Source organism: Vombatus ursinus, unplaced genomic scaffold, assembly GCF_900497805.2.
Source record: "Vombatus ursinus unplaced genomic scaffold, bare-nosed wombat genome assembly UNPS02015175.1, whole genome shotgun sequence".
Taxonomy (NCBI): Eukaryota; Metazoa; Chordata; class Mammalia; order Diprotodontia; family Vombatidae; genus Vombatus; species Vombatus ursinus.
The window spans coordinates 8,547,560-8,566,244 of NW_020954953.1; the positions used below are offsets into that span (position 1 = coordinate 8,547,560).

At 36.8% G+C, this 18,685-nt stretch overlaps 1 protein-coding gene across 1 annotated transcript in view; it reads left to right on the forward strand.

Moving 5' to 3' along the window:
• The window catches only part of LOC114031529 (cation-independent mannose-6-phosphate receptor-like), a 142,396-nt gene that overhangs the window by 27,298 nt on the left and 96,413 nt on the right, over nucleotides 1–18,685 (forward strand). The window contains exon 2 of the mRNA XM_027846659.1: nucleotides 8,541–8,677. Coding sequence (XP_027702460.1) covers nucleotides 8,541–8,677 — 137 coding nt within the window. The remainder of the gene's footprint in view (nucleotides 1–8,540; nucleotides 8,678–18,685) is intronic.

Genomic DNA, 18,685 nt, shown 5'->3' on the forward strand with positions numbered 1-18,685 from the left:
GCTCATGATGTGACTCAGATAACTTATTAAAGTTTAAGTCCAGAATTTAGCTTCTTTTGTTGATGTTCATGTCATCTATGCAGCTTGACACCATTGGCTGATAAACAGCCAGATTGAAAGATTTGCATATATCATAGGGATAGGATTTAGAACTGGAAGGCTCAGCAAGTTCAGTTCTCCCATTTTTCCAGATTGGAGGAAATTGAGGCTCAAGAGAGGTGAAGTAAGTTGTTGAAGTTACTGGTCTTTTAATGAGCTAGCCAGGGGACCAGGAAAATAAAGAAATAATCCAATGAAAAAAGGGTAGTGGAGAAAAACTGAAGCAGCCATTTCCCCAATGCATATCCATTCAACCAGGAAACGTTGCTAGGTTACAGTAAGCAGCTTGTCACTTTGAAATCTCCCCTTTAAATTCTCCCACCTTTCCCTAAACTGAGACTGACCCATTAAATGACTTAACCAGGGTTGCACAGCTAGTGTCTGAGGCATTATTGCTTTCCAGAATGATTGAATCAGTTCATAACTCCATCAGCAGTGCCTTAGCGTCCCAATTTTCCCACATATTCCCTCCACCATTTATTATTTTCCTTTTCTGTCATATTAACCAATCTGATAGGTGTAAGGTGGTTCCTCAGAGTTGTTTTAATTTGTGTTTCTCTAATCAATAGTGATTTAAAGCATTTTTTCATATGATTATAGATAGCTTTGATTTCTTCATCTGAGAACTACCTATTCATATCCTTTGACAATTTATCAGTCGGGACATTATATATATATACCCTGTCTGCTTCCAAAAAGTGTTTGTGACATCACAGTTTAAGAGTGTTTTAAATTCAGATAGCAGTAGGAAATGTTTATTCTTCTGGGAGCTACTGCTCATTTTCTATGATTGGATTCAGATTTCTTGCCATCCCCTCCCCCATCCAGTCAGGAAAATCTTTATTGCCTTCTGCCTCCCCAGCTGTGTACACTGATTATTTACTTTATTTGTTTAAATGAATGTTTATTTGTTTAAATAAAACAGTAAAATATTACCTTTCTGGAAACAGTAGCAATGAGCTTCTATTTTAATGGAGTTTGAATATAGTATAGCACTTTGGATGTCCTGAAGATCTTTAAAATGGAATTCTACCTACTCAGTTCTGAAAGGTTGCCACTTGTTCTGTTGTCATATACTTAAAATAATATGTATATGTTATACCCAATTAAAAAGGATGTGGATGATGCCACGAGGGAATATTTGTGTATTGATCAAAGAGAATTTGGGGCTATGCATAACACATCAAGATTGTAAGTTGGCAAAAAAGAGAGAATATGTATCCATTTTTTCTTTCCTCTATCATTATCCACTTTTTTTTTTTTTTTTTGGATGAGGCAGTTGGGGTTAAGTGACTTGCCCAGAGTCATACAACTAGTGAGGGTTGTGTGTGGGGCCAGACTTGAGCTCAAGTCCTTCTGACTCCAGGGCCGGTGCTCTGTCCACTGTTCACCTAGCTGCACCATCCACTTTCTTAAAAAAAAAAAAAAATTTTTTTTTATTCTGAACTTAAATGTCAAAAGAGTATTTCCATATATATGGCACAACATAAAAAGGAATGTATCTGAAACTGTGAATTTTATATTTCTTGCTTTTTAAAAAATATGTAATAAATGCATATTACTTTCAAAACTGTCCTGCTTATCTGTGCTTCCTTCTGTTCTGAGCATTAAAACAATTTTACTGTCCCTTTTTTTCACATCACTATTGCTACCCGTCTCCCCTACTTACTCCCCCATCCCCATTAAAAACCCCTCATGTACTTTAAGTTGTATAAAACAATTTAGTGATTCCACCTCTAAAATTTCATTGTTAGGTAGGAAACAGATTCCCCCCCCCCCCTTAGTTTATAAGCTTTGATGTTGCTCTTAACAAAAACACAGCCTTAATTTTCCTAGAGTGCACACAAGCTTTTGAATATTAGTTCTGGTGCTTGGTTGAGGATTACTGAATGTCACGTTTGTAACATTTGGTTAAGCTCAAAGCTAATTGGGTGAATGTTTTGTCACTGTCTTAGAGTGTATATTGCTTCCTTAAAACTTTGCTCATAATGTATTTTTTTGATTGGCACCTAATTCTTCTTGGCCCCAGGAGGAATGCCTGGAGTCCTGCCTAGTTTGACTATTGATGTTTAAACTCACTGCCAAATATGTTGATGCAGACCAGGGAAGTAGGCTTCTAGGTGGTGAGGGGCCTGTTGCCTGGTAGCATTGCACAGAGCTTGATGCTGAATAAAGGTGGGATGCAATGGGAAATCTGTTCTATTTTTAGGCTTTAGGTTAAAAAAAATGGTATGGGGTAGTAGATAGAGAGCCATCAGTATTTGAGTCAGGAGGAGTTCATATGTAGTACCACCCCAGATACTAGGTATGACCCTGGGCATTTAAGTCAATCTCTCGATGCCTCAGGCAACTCTGTAAGATGCAGCTTGGCTTCTGTTCTTTCCTAGTTGGGAGTTGCATAGGCTGATAAGATCACAAGTCCTAATAAAAAGCACAATTAGATGACTGACCTTTACTGTACTCTGGTATCTGGAAGAGGAAGGTTGTAAATTAGAGGGCTTGAAGAAATCTCAAGTTGTCGTTCAGTAAACATTTGTTAAGCGCCTACTATGCACTAGGCCCTGTGCCAAGCACTGGGGATACAAAGAAAAAGGCAATCCCTGCCCTCAAGGAGCTCTGGATCTAATTGGGGAGACAACATGCAAATAACTACAAACACAGCTATATATAGGATAAATTGGAATAGGTATCACACTCCACCTTTATTCATCTACTTCTACCTTTGGGTAGGACTGCCTTACTTTTTTCTCTAATTGAATTTGATACCCTATCTTCTCTCTGCTATTGGTAGGTAAGTTTAATTAATCTTGGTAGAACAGAATCTTTTTTTCTGAAGATGTTTTTAAGTTCAGGAAGATGAAGCACATTTTATAAAGAGGGTAATGCAATTCAAGTCAGACAGCCCTGAAGAGAAGTGAAGATGATTATCCAGATGATTTTTGGTGAAATTGATAATTTTGTCTTGTTTTGTGTTCAGAAATTATTTGCCTTCAGTTCTTGCTTTCTATTTTGTCAATTCAGGTCTGACTCGAAACTGATAAAAAGACAGAGTCAAAGATAGAACTTCTTAGGTTAAAAACAAAAACAAAAACAAAACTCCCCCCACCCCTACCTCCACTAAACAAAGCAGTGGAAAGAATCAGGTGACCCAGATTTCAATCCCAAACCTCCTATTTGCGTTCTGTGAGACTTGAAGGAAATCTCTTAATATCTCTGGGGCGCAGTTTCTTTTGTAAAGTAAAGGCTTGGACTAGAGCGCCTAAGGCACCTTTAGCTCTAAATCTAAGGTCATATAGAAATATTTAAAACATATCTTAAAAATGGCAGTTGAGTCTAGACCATTCCCTAAATGTGTTATTGCCAATACCTGAACCTATAATTTATAAAGAAATGAGCTTGCTGTTCTAACTTCAGAAACTGCACTAAAAATCTAGAGGTTTGTGGGGTTTTTTTTTCTGGTCTCGAATGCTATTAATGATCAAATTTTATCGTTTCAATGAGAAAAATCCTTGCCAACATACTGGTTTCAAAGCATATTTAATTAGGAGGGAACTCAATATGAAATTAGCCAGTTTTGGATCCTTTAAGGGCCTCTGGTTACCAGAAGAACCTTGTTAGAATCAAGGAAGTGGGAGCAACTTTTAATAATTAATCCAACTCAGAGAGGTTAAGTGACTTGCCCAGGGTCATACAGATCATAAATATCAGCCAGGCCTTAAAGCCAAGTCTTTTGACTCCAGATTATAGAATTTCAGACCCATTTTGTGAACCAGAGTCCTTTCTGCAGCAGCATCCTTGACAAGTGGTGAACTAGCCTTTATTTGAAAATCTCCAGTGAGAGGTGAGCTACCAGCTCCTTGGAGATCCATTACATTTGAGACAGCTTGTATTGTTCAGTTTTCCCTTAAATCAAGCCTACATATGCCTCTCTGTGGCTTGTGCATGTGGCTCCAAGTTCTACCCTCTGGGGACAAGCAAAACAAATTTCCTTTTTCTTAATTATTCCTCTTTCTGTATTCTGTAATGCAGTCAATATAGCCTTCTCACTGTTTCTTCAACATGGCATTCCATTTCCCATTTCTATGCCTTTGCATTTGACAAAGTGCTTTTCCCATTAATTGGAATGCATTTCTACTTTATCCTTGCCTTTTAGAGTCTCTGGTTCCTTAAAATCTTTCTTTTTCTCCTCTGCTTTTCTGAATCCCCCAGTCATCTTGTATCTATTTTGCGCATGCCCATGATGTACAAGTTATCTCCTGCTTACATTGTAAGCTTCCCTAGGGCAGAGACTGATTGTGCTTTTATTCTTGTGTTTCTTGGTACCTGGCACATGCACCTGCCTTTTAATACCTGTGTGATCTTTGGCAGTTCAGCCTTGTTGGGGTCTCAGTTTTTTCATTTGTAAAGATGTACCCAACTATGCCTTTTCTTCTCAGGCTAAACAACCCCCACTTCAATTTTTCTCATATGGAATGATCTTGAGACCTTTTACCATTGTAATTTCCTTTGGATGTTCTTAAGTTTATCAGTATTCTTCCTAAAACATGATGATAAGAACTGAATGAAGGTGTAGCTCAATCAACACAGTGATTATTTTAATTGATTAGCTGTTTTGACTGTCTCATTACCCTTTTTGCTGGTAACAGCCTTATGATACACTAAAATCCCACCATCTTTTCATAAAAGCTGCTGTCTTAGACACCGTCTTCCCAACCAGTTGTTCACTTCTTTTCTGGTACAGACCTGGGAATGATCTACAACTTTTACCACTATGAACAGAAGAAAAATCTCTGGGACAGTTCTGTACCCATCTAAAGCCGCATTCCCAATATGAATCAGAGTCAGATTGCTAGTTTTCTCTCTTCATAACATAGGATTTGGACTTTAAGATACTTTATATCAAGATGACAGTATCTTTAAGTTTCTGAAAAACTTTGTCATGGCTATTACGTTGCTCAGATTGAATTGTGATTGTTCTATCTAAAAATGACAATAAAGATTCTGAACTTTTCCCTTCTGAAAGATATATTCAGTTTTGTGAGGCAGAGTGGTATAATGGAAGGAGCTTTGGACTAATCAAATAACACGCAATCATTTAACACTTTCCTTATGAAGGACACTATGTTAAATGTGGGGAACACAAAACCAAAATTGAAACAGTCTCTTCTCTTAAGGACCATGTGTATTGTATAGGGCAGAGACAACATGTACAAAGATGGGTATATATAGAATAAATAAAAACAACTAAAGGTGGTTTAGGTATGGGAATACATTAACTGTTGCAAGGATCAAGAAAGTCTTCATCTAGAAGGTGGTTCATGAGCTGAGTCTTGAAGCAAACTGGGGATTATGACAGGCTGAGTCAAAGGAGAACAGCCAGTACAAATGCTCAGAGGTGGGAGAGAGTGTCATGTGTGTGGAACAACAGGTAAGCTGGTATGTCTGGATCTTGCTGTGTAAGGAAAGGTAGAAATGGACCAAGATTATGAAGAGATTTAAATGTCAGACATAGGAGTTTATATTTGTTCTTAGAAATAAGAGGAAGCTCCTGGAATTGGTTAAGTGTAAAATTAATGATTAATGATTTTGGCTTTGTGGAGGCTTCACTGTAAAGAGGAGAAGTTAGAGGTGGGGAGAGCAAATAAAAAACTATTGCAATTGCTCAGATGAGAGGTGAGTGGAGAAGAGGAGATAGGATTTGAAATAGGAAAAGAGTAGATTTGGAGAGAAAGATAATTCTGCTTTGTATACGTTGAGTCTGAGATGCTGTGGTACATACATTTTGAGATGTCCAATAGTTAGTTGGAAATGTGAGTCTTGAGGTTAGAGCTGGATAAGTAGAACTGAGAATTATCAGCATAGAGATGATAACTGATTCCATGGGAGCAAATGAGAGATCACCAGGAAAAATAGTATATATAAAGAAGAGAGGGTCCAGGGGGATACCCCAATGTGTGATGGCATTTGTAACAAAAAAAAAACTGAGGAGTGCAATTAGGTAGGTAGGAGAACTCAGAGTGAGCCCTGTCATGAAAACCTGGAGAGGCGAGAGTATCCAGGAAGAGAGGGTGATTGATGGTATACAGTATTGAAGACAGATCAAGAGGGATGAGGATGGAGAAAAAGTGCCAGTAGATTCGGTAATTAAGATATTGTTGGTAACTTTGGAGACAGCAATTTCAGTTGAGTGATGAGTTTGGAAGGCCGATTGGGCTTGTTTTCTTACTATGATTTGATAGTCAAACTAGATTTTAAAGTTCTTAATTTTTTTTTTGTATATTTTGTTTTGTAGATCACCAGAATTTTTCCGAGTCTCCCTTCTGTCTCTTCCTGAGAGCCATATAACAAATATTTTTTAAAGAAAAGAAAGTATAGAAAAAGTAGGCAAAACCAATCAATACACTGAAAAAATCTGAAGATATATACAGTGAATCAGACCTGTGGACTTTGCCCTTCTGCAGAGGAATGTGGCAGGGGGGCTTTAACTTCACTTTTAACTATTAAAAATGGGTTTTCTCTAACTCATTATTTGAACATTCCTTGTGTTTTCCCATTTTTCCTGCTTTTGCTATTCTCTTTCAGTGTTCCTTCCCTCTGGTAAATTCACATATGCTTACTTTGATTGGGCAGCTTGGTGGTTTCCAAGGCCTGTTGTCCAGCTTTTTGTCAACTTTGTTCTAATGAACCTGTTATGTCAGCAAGCATTAAGTACCTGCCAGGCACTGTGCTAATAAGCTTTGGGCATACGAAGAAAGGCAGAACCATAGTCCCTGCTCTCAAGGAACTCACAGTCTAATGGGGGAGACAACATGCAAACTTTAACTATATACTGAGAAATTATACAGAGGGTAAATTGGAGGTAATCAACACATGGAAGGCCACTAGCATTATGCGGAGAGGAAAGGCCTCAGGTAGGAGGTGGGATTTTAGCTGAGACTTCAAGGAAGATAGGGGCTAGAGATGAGGAGGAAGAGATATTCCAGTCACAGGGAATAGCTAGTAAAAACACACAGTTGGAAGACATAGTTGTTTGAACAATAGTGGGGAGGCCAATGTCACTGGATTTCAGTGTATGTAGAGAGTTAAGTGCAAGAAGACTGGGAAAGTAGGAAGTGGTTAGGGTTATAGAAGGTTTAAAAGCCAAACAAGATTTTATATTTGATCCTGAAGGTAATATAGGGGGTCACTGGAGTTTTTACAGGAGAAGGATGGCATGGTCAGATTTTGTGCTTTATGAAGACCATTTTGGTAGCTCTGTGAAGGATGTACTGAATGGAGAGAGGTAGGTGGATCAACTCTAGAAGGCTCTTGTAAAAATCAGTGGAGGATGTACTGAATGGAGAGAAGCAGGTGGATCAACTAGAAGGCTCTTGTAATGGATAAAGAGTGAAGTGATGAGGGTCTGAACTAAGGTGGTGGCAGTGTGGGGTAGGAAATAGTTTTTTTTTTTGTAGTTGTAATTGATGTAAATATGTAATTGATTAATACTTTGTGAAGGGAAGCAAAAATTTAGATTGTGGTGTTATGGAGTAGTAATAAAAACAGATGAGTACCATGACTTAAACTAATCATGTAATTTATCACTAGTCTATATCTCTTATTTGTCAATCTTGTGGCATGTCTTACACTTTTGTCTAAACTCAGATTTAAAATATTACTATTACTTTATTGTTATTTAGCATTTCATTCAAGATATCATTACTGTTATTTTTTTTGCCTAATTCTAAGGTATTATTTTATTATATAAGTATTCTTTGTTTCCCTACTTAGATAGTATTTTCTTTGTATTTCCACTTAATTCTCTCCCTCTCTCCCCCTCAAGCACATATTACTGGGCTCCATACACAGTAGATACCAAGTAAGATATTTGTTGTTTAGCAAAAACACTGAACGGAGAGTCAAGAAAAACTAGATTCTAATCTTGGTTTTGCCCTTAACCTTTCTTTGTGATCTTGGGGAAGTCATTTAGCTTAAATGAGTCTTACTTTTCTCACTGCAAAATGAAGGCAGTTGGCTAGATTTCCTTACAAGTTCCTTCCAACTCTATCAGTTTTTGGTTCTGTGATAGTTGTATATTAGATCCTGGAGATGAAAATAATTAGATGAGCTAGAATGGTACAGAATATGACTTTGGAGGGCCTATCATAATAGTCTTAATATAGGCTGTGCTTTTCTCTTAAATCTAGCTGTTATAAAACTTGAATGTGGTTTATAATTGGTAGAATTTTTCCATGTATACTTAAGTGCTTTTTCCCTCCTAAAATTTATCATTTTAAGGAATGTGGTTTTTATTTGGTGTATACTTGCAGTCAGAACAGTATGGTAACTTTGGAAGAATTAAATGTTTATCAATTATAGTGAATTTCTTAAACAGAATTGACATGTAAAATTGTCTCACTCTCTTTTACTAGAATATAATGATTATTTTTTCTTTTTTGTAGTTATACATGGGAAGCAGTTGATATTGAAAAACGTATACTTTATAAAATAAACCTCTGTGGAAATATGTCTTTTCCCAAATGTGAGTCTAGTGCCATCTGTGCATATGATTTGAAGAATTCATCTTATCATTCAGTAGGTAAGTTAATCCACTCTTTTTTGAGTTGTTTTTTTTTAAATGTTTGGTACTAAGTTTTAACCTGTTTAAAATAAGTTCTAAAGTCTCCTCTCCATTATAAACATTTGAAGTGGTTGTATCTTAAATGTAAAGTTGTTCATTCCTTCATTGGCTTCTGTATTTCTGTAACTACTTAAAAATTAAGGTTCTTAGGATTTTTTGTTTGTTACATCTGTCATTGGGTTAGAAAAGCTAAGAGATGGTCCTTTTAAAAAAGTCTAACTTTGTAAGATTTTTGAACATTTCACTAACATTCTTTAATAGATAGTAGATAATAATATATATTATTTGATAGATTAAATCATTTAATAGATAATAGAATACTTTATCACAGCTGCATAATATATATTATTTAATAATAATAGATAATAGAATACTTTATATCATAACTGCATTTTCAAAATTAAATTTTATTTTATTTTCATGAAACTGCCTTTTCTTCCTCCTTCTTTACTCCCCCCCCACTGAGAATGCAAGAAAAGCAAAACAAATTGCCACCTTGGTCATGTCCAAAAAACCCAAAACAAAACAAACTATGCTCTTGAGTGTGTCACCTAACTCAGGCAGTGGGTACCATGGTTCATCATGAGTCCTCTGTAATTTTGGTTGGTCATTGTGTTAATCAGAGTTCCTAAGTTTTTCAAAGTTGTTTGTCTTTACAATATTGTTATTATATAAATTATTCTTCTGGTTCTGCTCACTTCACTTTGCATTAGTTCATAAAAATCTTCCCAGGTTTTTCCAAAATCATCCCCACCATAGTTTCTTGCAGCATAAAGTATTCTGTTGCATTCATACATACCATAAGTTGTTCAGCCATTCTCCAATTGATGGGCACTTCCTCAATCTCCAGTTCTTTGCCACCACAAAAAGAGCTGTTACATATATTTTTGTACATGTGGGTCCTTTTCCTCTTTTTTTTTTTTTTGAATCTCTTTGGGAGTATTGACCCAATGGTATTTCTGGGTCAGAGGGTATGCACAGTTTAATAATATTTTGAGTTTTGGGGCATAGTTCCAAATTTCTTTCCGGAACAGCTGGACCAGTTCACGCTCCACCAACTGTGCTTTAACGTACCTATTTTCCCAAAGCCCTTCTAGCATTTGTCATTTTTCTTTTTTATAAACTTTACCATTCTAATTGGTATGAGGTAGAACATCAGAGTTATTAAAATTTGCATTTCTCTGATTATTAGTAAAGAATAGGTAGGTAGTTCTGTGGATGGAGTGCCAGGCCTGGAATCGGGAACACTTGAATTAAAATCCAGCCTCAGATACTTACTAGCTGTGTGCTCTGGGCACATCACTTAACCCTGTTTGCCTCAGTGTTCTCATCTGTTAAAACAAGCTGGAGAAGGAAATGGCAAACCACTCCAGTATCTTTGCCAAGAAAACCTCAAATGGGGTCACAGAGTCAGACACGACTGAAATGACTGAAGAACAACAAAAATTATTAGTGATTCAGAGCATTTCTTCCCCCATGTGGCTATTGATAGATTGGAGTTCTTCCTCTGAAAATGGCCTCTTCATATTCTTTGACCATTTATCAGTTGGTAGTGGCTCTTATCCTTCTAGATTTGAGTCAGTTTGCTGTGTAGCTTAGAAATGATACCTTTTTCAGAGAAACTTTCCCCCCTATTTACCTGCTTCTCTTCTTTTTAATGTTATGTAATCAAAATTGTCCATTTTACCTTCTGTGACCCTTTCTCTTGTTTAGTAATGAACTCTTTATCTTGTCTGTACATCTGATGGGTAATGTATAATGAGACTGGAAAAGTAGGTTGGGACTGGCTTGTGGGAAGGACTTTAATTGCCAAGCAGAGGAGTTTATATTTTAACCTAGATATATATAAGGACCAAGTGAATGTGTCATGCTAAGACTTGCGCTTAGGGAAAAATCACTTTGGTAGTTCTGGAGGGTGGATTAGGCTGGTTAGAAGCTCTTGACAAGGAAACTAATGCTGATAAGTTTTGAACTAGTGTAGTGCCTATGTGATCAGAGATCACAGGGAAGAGATGGCAAGGTTTGGCAAATGGCTTGAGAGGGTTAAAGAAGGCTGAGGAATCAAGCACTGATTTTTGGTTGTGTACCTGAGAGACTAGAAGAATGATGGTGCCATGGATGTAAATGGGGACATTTGGACTTCCCTTTTCTCATGTTGAATTTGAGGTGGATGTAGGACATCGATTTTTTTTTATTATTTTTATTTTTTATTTTTTACTTTTTGCTTTTTGGTGAGTAGATCGGGTTAAGTGACTTGCCCAGGGTCACACAGCTAGTATTAAATGTCTGAGGCTGGATTTTAACTCAGGTCCTCCTGACTCCAAGGCCAGAGCTCTATTCACTATGCTACCTAGCTGCCCCCATTTTGAAAAGTCTTAACAGGCATTTGATTATATTAACTTGATTAGTGCACCTGGGAGTTATTTGCAGGATAATTAAACTCATGGGGGCTGGTGAGATGATCTAGTGAGAAGGGAGAAGAAAACCTAAGATAGACTCTCGCGGTACATCCAGTCATGGTGTTTGATATGGATGATGATGTAGTAAAGGAGATTGAGAAAGACAAGATCTGATTGGGAGGAGCAGAACCAGGAAAGAACAGTTTTGGAAGAGAGAGTCTCTAGGTTCAGAGAGTGGCCAGTGGTGTCATATTCAGCAAAGAGAATGAAGGAGGATGAGTGTTGAGAAAATACTGCCAGATTTGGCAATTAAGAGGTAAATAACTTTGGAGAGTCCAAGTTTGATCATTCTTACTACTGTGTTTTTTGTTTTGACAATGTTGTTGCATATTTTATTTTTTGGTGCTGTTTGCTTCACTTTGTATTAATTCACAAGTCTTCTCATACTTCTTTGCATTTCATATATTCATTATTTCTTAATACTATGACTCCATACTATTACATGGGGCACATATAGGCCACAGTATCTAAAGCTATTCCCCAGTTGATGGGCATCAACTTTGTTTCCAGTTATTTGGTACTACAAAAAGGACAACTATGAACAATTATTGTAAATGGGACCTTTCTTTCTATCTTTGACATGAGGTATATAGGTCAGGGACATCATGTAATATTGCTATTGTACCCCTCACAGTGCCTATTGTATGACTGAATAAGTTGTAAGTGAAGTGTTTAATAATTTAGAGTACCTTTTGAATTGAAATGCATTGAGTTCTACTTTCTGATCAAAGTAGTATAAAAGATGAAGAACAAATGATTTAATTTATTGAATTGGCCTTTAAAAATATCAATTTATAAATTAATTACTTGTGTCTTTTTCCAGATTACTATTTATTTGAGTAACCAATTACATGAAAATAAAATATCCCAACATTTATGTCCAAAGACTTTGATGTTTCTGGTAACACTAGAAATTGTACTTATACATAATCTCACAGTGGTTATGCAGAACAAGAAAAGGTGATCATGAACCTTCAAGTAGTATTCTGCAAACCTCTTTTTTTTTTTGATCTACATATAGGCCACTGCTAGTTTTTCAACTCTCAGCAAAACTAATGTATGAAAATTCAGATTTCTGTAAAAGAGAAAATTAGATGATGATTTGCTTTATAACTGGATTTTTCTCTGTACAGATGGATGAACTACAGGATTCTTTGTTAAAAAATTTTTAATTGATATCCTTTTTATTCACTCATTTTCAAATATATCCTGCTCCGCAGCTCAAGAGAGTCATCTCTTTCAAAAGAAATTGGAAAAGAAAGAGTAAAAAGAGAAGTTTAGTAAAGTGTTTATCTGACAGTGAATGTGTTATATCATATATAGTGCCCCACTTAAGTTATCACTTTTTATTTTTATTCTTAATAAACACCAAATAAAATGGACATTTTCATATATGTAGTAGAACAAAAAAAGAAATGTATATGAAAATTTACATTTATTGTGAACAACTTGCTATTAATAAGTTCAGCCTATAGCTTTTAAAGCTGTCTGGCTCACCTACTTTAGGCTCAATGACTTTGCTCTTTTCTTTTCACTTTCCTGCTGTATTATCTCCCTTTGTCTTCTTTACCAACCTTTGCCCACCTCGCCCCCTCAAAAAAAGAATATATAATCTGAAAATAGATGTCTTGTTCTGCATCTTGAGTCTGTCACCTCTCTGATTAAGTGTATAGCATGCTTCATTACACGCTCTCTCAAATTTTAGTTGGTCATTGTGTAATTTAGAGTTTTCAAGGAAAGTTGTTTATCTGTATAATGTTAATGTATAAATTGTGATCCTGGTTCTGTTCACTCAGCATCATTTCATACTGGTCTTCCCAGATTTCTCTGAAGCATCCTTGTCCTCATTCCTTACTGTATACTAATATTCGTTTACATTCATAAAACATAATTTGTTTAGTCGTTTCCTTATAGTTGGTTCCCCTTTGTTTTTGATTCTTTGCTACTACAAATACTTTTGTACATACGTGTCTTTTTTCCTCTTTCTTTGATTTCCTCGGGGTAAAAGCCTAATAGGGGTATCACTGCGTCAAGGAGCGTGTACAGTTTAGTGACTTGAGTGGGGGGAATAGTCCCAAATTGCTTTCTTGGTCAAAATAGTTGCACTACATTCAGTTTTAGTTTTGTTTCATTATTTTTCTTTTTGCTTTATTGCCGCGTGTATTTTTTCCTGTTTTTTTGTTTTTGTTTTTGTTTTTTTAGTTTGAGTCAATTCATATAAGGCTCTCTTTGCTTTTCTGAATTCTTCGCGTACCACAAATGAGAGGCTTTTTGGCATAGGGGACAGAAATTTACAAGTCAGTCTTCAGTGGGTTCAATTCCTTCCTCTAACACATAGTAATCTTGGGGTTAGCTTCTTAACCTCACAGTGCCATTAGGAAGCTCTCTTTAAGAATATTAATTGCAGAGTGGTAAGCATATCCTGCATTGCTAAGTTTCCCTTTGGAACTTCTCTAAGCCAGTGAAACAGTCGGTCTTGTCTGAAAGCCAAATTCCTTAGACATTGGGATCCTTGCTGTCACAAAAGGTGACACAGTAAAAAAAAAAAAAATACATATCTCACCTTTCTGTCTTGACAGCCAGATCTTCTAGTGCTTTTAAGTAAGATTTGAGTTATAAAAACTTGGTTTTTGTACATGTCTCTCAGGAATATATAAAATTCTTTGCCCTTTGCATAAAGGAGAAATTCCAAATAATGGTCTCCTGAGTGAAGTAAAGATTGAATCTGTCATGGTGAACAGTTCTGTAGAGAGAACTTCCTAATTTGCTGAGAAGGTGTAGGCGAAAATTAAATTCTCGAATACTTTTCAGAAGAACATGTAGGAGAGGGTTAGTAGAATAAAAATTATCTGTCATCCAGTCTCTGTAAGAGCATGTATAATACTCTTGGGCTTTCCCCTTTTCTATACAGCCCAAGTATGTATTTGTAAAATTCATTTTTATTCAGCTGATGGTGTTGTACCAATTTCAGAAATATGTGCATGTGTGGGAGGGTGTGCAGATCCTTGGAAAACATGGATCCTCTGTATTATTGCCTATGACTCAAGAATTTGCTAGGAAAGAAATGCATTGATTTTCTTAAGAGATTGTATTTCTTGGTTGTCCTTGGGGTTAGAGGTCTGGTTTCAGATCTCCAGCTGTGGTTTCTAGCTTTAGAAATGGCTATATTTATTGTGAATTTGTGATCCAAGGATTAGTAATGTGAACCCGTAGCATGAAAATGATGATTTATATCACCTCTAAAGTCCCTTTTAGCCCTAATTCCTACAGTCCTCCTTTTTATAGGTTAGTGGTTAGCTACCAGCATCTACTGTTTCCTGCCTTTCATTGTAGATGAGGCCCCCATCACCTTTTGCCACCATCAGCCTCCTAACGCATCTTCTTTATTCTATCTAGTCCATCCTACATATTTGTTGCCTGCCAAGCTAATTTTCAATTTTTATTGTATCGTTCTTCTTAAGAACCTATAGCTCTCCATTTTCTTATGTTTTTGGGAGAGTCAAACTGTATTTTCATTGATATAAGGGAACACATAGTGAGGAAACTTCTACTGACGCAGGCTACAAAATTGTTGACTAGGTCCAATGGAACAGAAGATAGTTCTCCAGGAATAAGCTTCCAAGGAAAGAAATATGCAAATAAAAAATAACCATACATCAAATATTACTTAAAACAAAGAAAGATGATGAGAACTATACATTGTATAGGAGGCCTTTGTTTCTTATCTCTTTCAGATTTAGCAGCTAGGAGAGAGAAATTGGAAATATTCCACCGAAGCTGATACTACCAGAACATGGAACACTTGGTCATAACTTTTATTTGTTTTGTGTACATAATGCTTTGTATCTATTTTGTATTCCTTATATACTTATATGTGTACATGTTGGATTCCCTGATCATATTGAACTCCTGGGAGTAGGAGCTATTTAATTTTTTTCTTTGTATCCTTACAGCCTAGCATGTAGTTATGGTAGGCATTTAGCAAATACATGGTTGTTTGATTTATCATACTACTTCACATCATGGGTGTATTCCTGTCAATGAGCAATAAGAAAAGAAAAAAATAGAACCAGGCTTTCATAAGGCTCACTAGAAGGGGCTAGCCAAGGGTTGAACAATGATGGAATAAATCTGGAGAGGATTATAATTCAGCTGGATAGAGATGAAAGCATTGGAAAAACAAGGTAGGGAGGCTTTTATGCCTAAGGCACTGCTTGCTATTCCACACATCCTAATGAATGCCCTTGTCAACACTATACTTTTATTCCAAAAATGCTACTTTGCACAAAATGTTTCTTTGGGTTCACCCCTTTGAAATCATCTTTAGAACTTTGCATCCTCTTGAATATTGTCTGTGGAGGCAGAGTCAAGATAGTGGAGTAAGAGGAAGTAGTAGAACGGCTCCACAATGATCTGGAAAAATGCCTCGTACCAGATTCTCTCTGGCAAAGCAAGGAAAAAGTCACCGTCGTTTTTCCTACCCGAGAGAGAGAGACAGAGAGGTCTGTGGACACTGGTGTCTGGGGCTCGTCAGAAGCGTGCGTTCAGTTATTCAGGGACTGATAGGAAGCTGAGAGAAGCACCAGGACAGGAAGTACCCTGTTAGAGAGACTGGAGAACCCTGAACCTAGCTCTGGGTCTGAGAGCAGGTTCCATCTGGCAGCTCTGTCACCTGTCACCCCAGTCTGGGTTATATATAGGATGGGAGGGGGGAGTTGTGAGTGTGGTCTCTAGCTGCGTACTGAGTGGGGAACAAGCTCTGGAAGCAAATGTAGCTATGTGGCTTTGATCCCAGGAACAGAGCAGCGACTCAGTTCTAGCCTTTAGCTCAGTGTGAATGACCAGGACTGGAGCCCCAGACCTAAGGGGAACCAGCGGTTCACACACTCTGAACTTGCCCAGCATCGCAGTAGGCTAACAGTGACTGACTCCAGCAGCAATTTACTGAAACTTCCAACCAGGGAGAAACCAATAGACCCAAACCTGGGTCAGGAACTTATACTCGGTGAGGACAGCAAACAGACATCTTCCTAGATCACACAACTTTGGGAGGGTTGAAATCTTGCAGGCCCCTAGACTGGGCTGTGAAAGCAAAAGAAGGATGCAAAGGGACAGAATTAGACATTCCACCTACACCCATGGAGTGTATGAGCCAGGACTAATATAAATTTCAAAGTTAAGAAGAAGGCTGGAAGACTGACCAAACAAACAAAAAGAATCCCAAGGTAAAAAGTTACTATGGTGACAGGGAAGTTCAAGATACAAACGCAGAAAAGAATGACTTTTTAAAAAATCTACAGGCAAAGCCTCAAAGAAAAATTCTGTTTAGATACAAGTCCAACAGGAATTTCTGGAAGAGTTAAGAGCAAGATTTGAAAAAAAGCCAAAAGAAAACAGTAGAGAAAAAAATGAAAAAAGAAGCAAGAGCTAGGGAAGAAAAAAAGGAAAAAGAGGTAGAAAACCTTACTGAAGAAAATTACACCTTGAAAATTATCGGCCAAATGAAGCTAATAACTCCGTGAGATCTGATTATTGACTGTGGCATCAAATCTTCATCTTTTAAGGGGGAATTGAATTTTTGGAAACAACCACTATTAAGTAGAAGTCTAAGTATGTGGTAAATAATGGGTGAGTGATTATTTTGAATTTAAACCTGTTAAAAAATGTATACTGTGAACTGTGGCATTTTCTGTATAAAATCAGTCATTGGGCCATATATAATTTTTTTTTTTTTTTTTTGCATTGGACTGAAGCTGAAGAATTTCTGTACAGTAAACTGCATTGACTTTTTGACCCCATGGATGAATTTTCTGTAGGCAGTGTCATGCTGACAAAGAAATAAATCGACATGGTCTTCTCTTATGTTTTTTGACATGAGTTTCAGAGATGCTGGCATTTTCCAGTGTCAGCTTTGATGTTTCATTTCTGTGTCATACTGGAAACACTGTGTCTCATCACTAGTTACATTCTTCTCCAAAATGAGAAAGACTAGAACAAATGTAAGATGTTTGATGTTTCTTTCATAATTTAATATCTGACATTCTTTTCAGAAATGTTTATTTGCTTTTAGCACAAGATTATTTATGAAAATTAAACTCATCAGCTGTCATTTTCATCTGTTTGGATGAACTAAATCTGTCCTTTTGAGCATCTTCATTTGTCTGATGTCTAGTTGGGTGACTGCTCAGTGCACACTCTTTACTATCTTTTTTAAAACTCTTCTTCTGCCTGTCTGAATTTCTTGTCCTTGATATTTCCTTATTCCTCATCCCATCCCACCCCCCAAGCCTTGCTTGAATATGTGTCAAGCATTTCATTTGTCAGTTTTGCTTAACAGATCTGATATGCTTTGCCTGACATACTTCAATCACTACAGTTGCAATCACAAGGATAAATTAAGACTTTATTATTTATACTTTAGTAATCTTTGATATAGTCTTATTTCTGTCTTTAAGAGAAATAAAGGAATATGAAATATGAAAGGAAAATGATGGAAAATCTTTAATAGTAAATGTTTATACTCTCAAGTTCTAAATATGATGTAATGAGTAATTGTTGTTTTTTAAAATTTTTTTATTTTTTTATTTTTTAGGAGATTGGGGTTAAGGGACTTGCCCAGGGTCACACAGCTAGTACACGTCAAGTGTTTGGTCTGAGGTCGGATTTGAACTCAGGTCCTCCTGACTTCAGGGCCGGTGCTCTATCCACTGCGCCACCTAGCTGCTCCTGTTGTTTTCTATATAGTATTGTTGGAATCTTTGTATTTTAGTGAGGCTGTCTTCTTTAGGGTTGGTAGTCATATCACAATGAAAATAAGACTCTTCCTCATGCTTGCCAACTTCTGGACTCTCAGAGACGTTTCTGAATTATTGTGGCTCTTTGCAGGGGGAGGTGTCAGGATTTGTGATCTGGAGATGGGGATGGGGAATGCTCACATTTGAAAACGGTTCCAGTTCAGATGTATCATTTACAGTTTTAAGGAGTTGTCTGGAGGCTAAGTAAGTAGACCATGGTCATGCTGGGAGGATTTGAATCCAGACCTTCTTGATTCCAGATTGCTTCTGAATGAACAAAAAAGTCTGCTGGATGCTATGAAAAAAGAAAAGCAGAAGTTTAATGAATGTTAAAGCATTAAAAATTTTTTGAATCGGCTTTTGTTTTTTTGCATTTAAGTGACTTTATTTGTTTATCTCCAGAGAAGATCAAAGTAAATTTGTTCCTAAAGCACTTAATGAGGTTTCCTCACCTTATTTTTCATTGCCTGGGGAGCTTGATAGCAAAAGTTGGATCCTGAGATGATCTTGAAAGTAGGCTATTTTGTGGATGGGTGAAATCCAATGGATCCCTACAATTCAGTTACAACTAACTGATTCATTGAGCACCTAAAATGGTTCTCATTGCCCCTATAACACCGCACTGTACCAAGGTTCAAAATTGTTCAAGCATTTATCACTATTCTTAAGGAACTTTATCTCATTTGAGAGAAATAAGACTTGGCAATTTCTTG